The sequence below is a fragment of the Telmatherina bonti genome (assembly GCF_933228915.1).
Source record: "Telmatherina bonti genome assembly, chromosome: 18".
NCBI lineage: Eukaryota > Metazoa > Chordata > Actinopteri > Atheriniformes > Telmatherinidae > Telmatherina > Telmatherina bonti.
Window position 1 is genome coordinate 16,048,344 of NC_136616.1, and position 7,568 is coordinate 16,055,911.

Sequence of the window (7,568 nt, forward strand, 5' to 3'; positions counted from 1 at the left end):
ACTGTATTCACACACACGGATGATTACAGTGCTTATTGTTTTTCTCTGAAACTGACAATATGAGTTGATGGTGTGTGTACTTTCAACCATCTACCATGTCAAACTCCCACAAACAGAACAGGTTTGCTTGCAGGAACTTGAAAGTGTTTTTTTTTTTTTTTTTTTATTTTGTTCTTTTGTGTGATCATTTTGCCAAGCAATGGTTTAAAAACAACCTCAAAAAAAGAAAATACAAGTATTTTACGAACACCATGAAACAAAAATGCTGGGTTTTTTTTGTTTTCTTTTTGTCAAAAAAGATGATAAGGAAAGAAAAAGTACAGGTGAAGAGGAGGGTCAAAGCATTTTTCCTGTTCAACTCACTGTTTTAAAAAAATCTCCCTAAATGTTTTGAATATTTCCCTTAGTTGTGAAAGAACCGACAAACACTTTTTCTACCATAATTTAACCAGTTGTGCAAATACTCCAATATCATACCATTCATAGTTCAGCCCAATCCCAGGATATAGAGGCTGGGTGAAGACAGTCCGTACTTCAAAAATAAGAACCATTGGGTCTGAAACGTGGTAAAAACTTAGAATTCCTGCTTTGTAATCCAGGAATACGCCGATCTTCTTCGAACAGGCGTCTGGTAGTTTGATATCTGCATTATTATGACGGAACAAGCAACCATTTTCTGTGCACTCTAAACTCCAGGACTTGTCGTTTTTTCCAAACTGCGACTCCTCTGATGTTCGGTTGGTTTCTTTGTAAGCCACAGCTGCTGAAAGGGTGCGAGCATGCCACTCCACTTCCCAGTAGCTTCGCTCTGTGAAGCCCTCTCTGCACAGCACCTGTGGAAACTTAGTAAATCTGTTTGGATGAGCGGCATACTGGCTCGGCGAAGGCCTCACCCTGTGGTTGTCGTCGATCAGATGGAGATACGGGTAGTTTGTGGTCTCATCCAGAGTGAGTGGACGACAGTCTAACAAGAAAATGAAATTAAATGTAAAGCACCATCAATAACCCATCTTCCAGTAATAATTACTATACAATGTAATAACATTTTAAAGCAATTCAATACTTGCTGATATTGTATATGATTCAGTCAGCGATCATGATGAATTGATATCACATTCTGATTTAACACAATCGCTTCCATTTATATCAAATCACAAAAAGGCACATAACAATAATAATTTGATTACTGAGCTCAATCAGACCTTTAAGTAATGAAGTTGTTTTTTGGCTGTTTAACAAAATGTAAATATTTAACTAAATATTTTTGTATATATTGCAATGTCAGAATTATTGTAGTGCAAAAGATTTCCACCGGGGGGGGGGGGGGGGGGACCAGAAAACATGCATCGGATTATACAACACGGTTTTGTACAAAGTATGCACCGTGTGGTGACACAACAGGTCTCAGAAACTGTATATATAATAAATGTAATATGCACAGATTTAAGGGTTAAATGAAATCTGTTCTTTTAGCTAAAATAGACTCCCACTTTCTGCAAATTGAGTTATACAATAAAACCACCTCTATGGAAGTTTTATCGTCAAATATTAATCGTTCTATACCACACCTGGTATGACTGGATCTCAGAGCTGTAATCGATACGGTCGACAATAACATCAGACTGGCTGAAAAACTGAGGAAGGAACTTTGTGTCTACACGTAACTATAACGCTGAGCAACCATAAAATAACAAAAAGGCCACCGCTGTTTAACATCTACATGCTACCAGTAACCCGACTCATGAAAGCAAGAAGAAATTATATCATCCTCATGCTAATGACACATCTCACAAGGGAAATATAGTCCAATCCAAACACAGATCAAATTGAATATAGGATATATGAAATTTTCATTTATTCATTATCCGAACCACTTAATCCAATGAAGGGTCATGGGGAAGCTGGAGCCTATCCCAGCAGTGTTTGGGCAAAAGGCAGGGTACACCCTGGACAGCTCACCAGTCCATCGCAGGGCCACACAGAGACAAACAACCATTTACATTCACACTCATTCCTAAGTGCAATTTAGAGTAACCAATTAGCCTAACATGCATGTCTTTGGATAGTAGGATGAAGCCGGAGTACCCACGCATACATGGGGAGAACATGCAAACTCCACATGGAAAAGCCACTGCCCAAACCTTGCCCCAATGATCAACCCAGTGACCTTCTTGCTGTAAGGCCACAATGCTAACCACTATGCCACCGTGCAGCCCATGTCAAATCTTCTTTCAGTTAAATAAAGACAAAACTGAAATAACAGTTTTTAGAGCAAAGTTTAGAAGTCAGCAATCAGCTTCAAACAGTGAAATTCAAAATCAGTAACAAAGCCAGAAATCATGGTGTTAATACAGGTGTGAAGTCCAATTTTTATCATTTAAATAACATACTGAGAACTGAGTGACTGTTGTCTCAGCAGAATTTATGCATTTATCCTTAGTAGAACAGACTACTGCAACACCGTCTTTACAAGACTCCCTAAAAAGTCCACCCATAAGTCCATAAAACCTTTAAAGTGGATCATATCGTTCCAGTCTACAGATCTTTACACCGACTTTCTGTTTGTCAAAGAATTTACTTCAAAATCCTGATGTTAGCCTACAAAGCACCGAAGAGTTCAGGCCCAAGATATGTTCAAGACTGTGGTCCGTTATGAAGCAACAAGAACCTTCAGATCATCAGACCAAGCCAAGTCAGTGAAATGCTGAAAAACCTTCCAGGAAAAACTGCAGGTCAACGTTAAAAACAATTTTTTTTGCTACTCTTTATCAAAACAACTTTTATTTCTTTCCTTTTCATACCATGGCCTGTGATGTCTCTGATGCCCACTGGCTGCATTTCTTTTGTATATACGCACACGTAGTATGGAAAGTTAAGTCACTGTTTTATCACTCCATACGGACGTAGAGATAGCAATGCATAAATCTACTGATTCAGATCAGCTGGCTTTTGATAGATAAATGAGAGAAACATGCTGTAGCTTGACAACGGTTGTTTAGCATATGACATAGTTCCAATACTCAAGCATATATAGCAAGTTTTATAAAAAAAAAAAAAAAAAAAAGAAAAAAGAAAGAATTATTTGTTATACAATGCTTACTGTGTGGACTATGGTTTAAGTGGATAAACAACTCAAATTCATGCACTCTACAGTTTACATGCACTGCACGTTGTGGTGTTCTAGACTCTGCGTTGTGCATTATAATCATGTAATGCACAGCTCTATCATCCTCTGCACCCCACTGTGATGCTTGTTTAGCACGTTACTGTATATAAATGCTTTGTATATAAAAAGCATTACCTTTTCTTCCAATCCTTAACATTTCTTCAGACAATTACAATACAATAAATGCAGTTTTTCATGTTCTTTTTTTTATGTATGTCTAGGAAATTATTAGTAGATGGACGTTTGATTGATGTTCTGAATTTGCATCTCATAACAGTTTATTAAATTAGTGTAGATTGTTACGTGCCTCATTATTACTATTATTACTTGTTTACTTTTTTTTTTCTTCAAAAAATGATAAAAAATGTTGAACCATACATTTTAAAAACTGTCCTCTAGATTTGGGTGGTGGTGGTAAGAAGAAGTCAACATAAGAGACTGTAAGAAAGAAATAACAATTATTTTCAAACACCACAGAACACAACTGAAGTCATGTTATTAGTAAAGTTTTGTATAATCATGTGCTACCTGTGGCTGAAATCCTGGGCCATGTCTCTTTCAGCATGACCTCTATATTTTCTCTAAGTTGAGACAAACAGATGGTCACGTCGTTGAAAGAACGTAGAGGAAAAGGGCTCATTGCAAAGTCTTCAGAATCCTCTGAGGTGGAGAGAGACTGGAAAATATGAGAAAGAAAATGTTAATATACTTAAAATTCTGCACAATATTACGTCACGTAAAAAAGAAAAGACAGTTATTCTGTTTTCACTTTTAGGTTACATCTTTCAGTATATAACTGAAGAATCACCTGGTATTTATTGGGTTAATGTAGTCTCATATGAACAACATATGATATGTTACATGTCACATATTTAACACAACAAAGCCAAAATGCAGAAGTTTTTTTTTAAAAAAAAGTCTTAGCACCCCATGATTCAGTAGCTCTCTAACCACCTTAAGCCTCCACTCATGACTTCAAGTGATGTTTTTGTATGATGTTATCAGTCTCTTACGTCACTGTGGAGGAATTTTAGCCCATTCTTGTTTAAAACCGTTTTCTGAAGGTCCCACCAGTGTTTCAGCCAGAGTTAGGTCTGAACTATAACTGATTAATTTCTGTATCTAGAATCTTTCTGTTGTTGTGTTTGGAATCATTGTCAAGTCATGTGACCCAGTTTCAGACAAGCTTTAGCGACAAATGGCTTCACATTTATTAGTTGCACTGTAACCAAACATCTCCCTTTTGGTCTTGTCTGTCCAAAGAATGTCATTGGTGAACATGTGAGGTTTACAGTTTTGAGGCTTATTTGTGTGTGTGTGTGTGTTCAACATGTTTTTTTTTTCCAGAGTGTGCCTTCAATAGCTTTCTGCGCAGCGATGACTCCTTTACGTGCACTACGTAACTACTTTTGGTGCCTTTTAAAGTTTTGAATGTCTGAAACGGTTCATTGGCACCTGCCAAAGGAAACTGGCACTGATAATTTAAAGCTCAGAGGGTGCTCGCTTCACCGACAAGTTTTTTGTCCCTTCAAAGATACCGTAGTAAGAATAGCACAAATACGGCAGCAAGCTGATATAAATGATGCATTTTAAGAGAAGAAAACACAAGTTATTTTTATGAAGTGATCAGAACTAGAAGCAAAGATTTGAATGATATATGTACATTTTTCTGTCTACAAACACCACATCTTTGGTTCATTAAAGTACAAAACAGCAAGATTTGGTTGAATATACAATTGTATCTACAAAGGAAAAAAGTTGTTTTTAAGTACTGTCAAATATTAACCAATAAATAAAATCTCTAAATATACTTAATTGATTTTTGTCTATTTATATTCACATGTGCACATTTACAAATGAGCCCTTGCAAGCGTGCAACATCAGATGACTGGGAAACGTTCGTGCCATTCGCATGTAAAAGCACGGCTTACTCTAACTGGTCGGTGAACTGGTGAAGAATGGTGTAAATCAGCCGCCCAGTTGGCAGGAATTTTGCAAGTGTGTTCATGTTAATGCTGTACAGAAAAAGCAGGGATGCCTGGACTTATAATTTGGATTTTTAGGCATTTCAAAGCAGTGTACTATTGGTTGGCAGTGACTGTAGGTTGGGCTCTAACTTGCACAAAAAAAAAAAAAAAAACTCAAACAATAAAGTGGGCGGAGAGGAGTTTGCCATTCCCTTAGGGCTTCTAAAGTTAAAGGCTGTTATTTGACCACAGATTATAAGAAAATATTCATTTAATCATGTTCCATTGGATCAGAAGGACTGTTAATGGAAGCTTTAAGACATCAGCCAGAAACCTGAACTGTGTCTGTACCTGCATCAGATGAACGAGTTCTTCAGAATCAAGCAGCTCCTGCAGGTCAGCATCTTTTCTCCTCAGCTTTGCCAGCTCGTCCTCCAGCTGAAACTGCAGCTTCTCAGCCTGAGCCACGGCGTTTTTCTCTTGGGTTTGGATCAGCTGCTCCACTTCACTGCATACTTTCTGCAAGGAGGAGACCAGCTCGGCAAAGATCTTGCCACAGTCATGAAGCGAAGTGTCAGTGCAGCTCTGTTGGCACAAATCACATCTTTTAACATTTGCAATTATTCAATTCCATCAAAATAATTTAAAAAAAAAACTTTGATAGTATAAAGTGAATTAGCATCATTTTCACTCAAATCCCAAAAATTATTTTAATTTTATTTATAAAAAATTAGCTTTTATCAGTGCTTAACATTTACTAACAACTTTTAAAAGCTAAAAAAAAAAAAAACATAAAAATCTTTTTAAATATTAATTGAAAGAGCACAGTTTAGCTTTCCAGTCTGCAGCCATGTTTGTTCAGCACTTTGTTTCTTCTGCCATCAAGTGGTTACAAACTTTATAACCGATTTCAAATGAGTGGAAAACTGGCAGCTTGTCCAACATACTGCATACCAAATCCTGTGCCAGCTGGCTCATCATAGCAGCTGTTAATATTCACAGAGACACGTTGTCCCTGCTCAGATCCTCCTCATTTCCATTTCACAATCAAGCTTTTTTCACCTTTTATTTCATAACAGCACATTTCATCTTAACTTCTCTAAAAAGGCAAAATCATCACTTTAGCATGATTTGTTTTCACACCTTTAGACTCTCCTCAGCTTGTAAAAGCTCTTTTAGGTCTTTCTCTCTCTGCTGGACTTTCTCTTGGATTCTCCTTCGAACCAAAACCATTTTTTTCTGAGTGAAAAAAGAATCCAAGAAAACAGTGTTTGAGGCTACATGAAAATTGAATGTTTGGATTTCAGTCATCAGGACATTAAAGACATGGTTACATGATATATATGTATATATATATATATATATATATATATATATATATATATATATATATATATATATATATATATATATATATATATATATATATATACATATATATTTATATATATATATATATATATATATATATATATATATATATATATATATATATATATATGTATATATGTATATATATATATATATATATATATATATATACATATATATATATATATATATATATATATATATATATATATATATATTTTTTTTTTTTTTTTTTTTTTTTTTTCTGGAATAATAGAAAAGTACAGGTAACATAAAAGGATTTTTCTACCTTAGTTTTGTCCTTCAGCTTTAAAACGGCTTCAAACTTATGGTTCTTGTGCTCATCCACTGTGCACATTGTGCAAATGAGCTGCTCGTCTACACAGCAGTAGAGCTCCATCAGCTTGTTGTGCCGTGTGCACATCTTTTCTGGGAGTGGGATGGTAGCAGAGACCAGCCTGTGCTTCTGGAACACAGGAACACTGTAGTGAGGTTCAACATGTGCATCACAGTAAGATGCCAGACATGTCAAACAAGACTTTGTGGCTTTGGTTGGTGTGGGGCCGCAAAAATCACAAATCACATCTGATGAGCTGCCACAGGTCAGAGGTCGAGGTGGTGGTTGGAGGTTTCTCCTTCTTAGCTTTTTAACAACCTAAAGAAACGGAGACATCAGTTAATGAGGACAGATAAAAGTATGACGTTTGAGTGAAACTAGCTTTAGATCATCCATATGCTGCTTGTATCTCATCGATTCACAACAGGTAAGAGCAGGTACAAATACCTTTCCTCTCAGTGTTTTTATTCCCTCTCACCTCATCCAGGATGTTGTTCTTCCTAAGAACAGGCCTGGGGCTGAATGTCTCACGGCACTGAGGGCAGCTGTATTCACTCTTCTTTTCCTCATCCCAGTAACTCTCAATACATCTCCGACAGTAACTGTGTCCACAATAGATGGTGACGGGCTCCTTAAAAAGATCCAGACACACCGAACAACAGAACTGGTCACAGTCCAGTTCAACTCCATCCTGATCCTGGTGCTGATGTTCCTGCTTGCTGGCCAT

At 36.6% G+C, this 7,568-nt stretch overlaps 1 protein-coding gene across 1 annotated transcript; it reads right to left on the minus strand.

Annotated features, from left to right (window-relative positions):
* Nucleotides 1-434: 434 nt before the first annotated feature.
* LOC306769196 (E3 ubiquitin-protein ligase TRIM65-like) lies at nucleotides 435-7,568 on the minus strand (the record flags this gene model as incomplete). The annotated part of the gene is made up of 8 exons (XM_079257762.1): nucleotides 435-964; nucleotides 3,545-3,604; nucleotides 3,695-3,842; nucleotides 5,485-5,718; nucleotides 6,277-6,372; nucleotides 6,794-6,970; nucleotides 7,088-7,159; nucleotides 7,320-7,568. The coding sequence occupies 8 exons, from the start codon at nucleotides 7,566-7,568 to the stop codon at nucleotides 435-437; spliced, it is 1,566 nt and encodes a 521-aa protein (XP_079113888.1).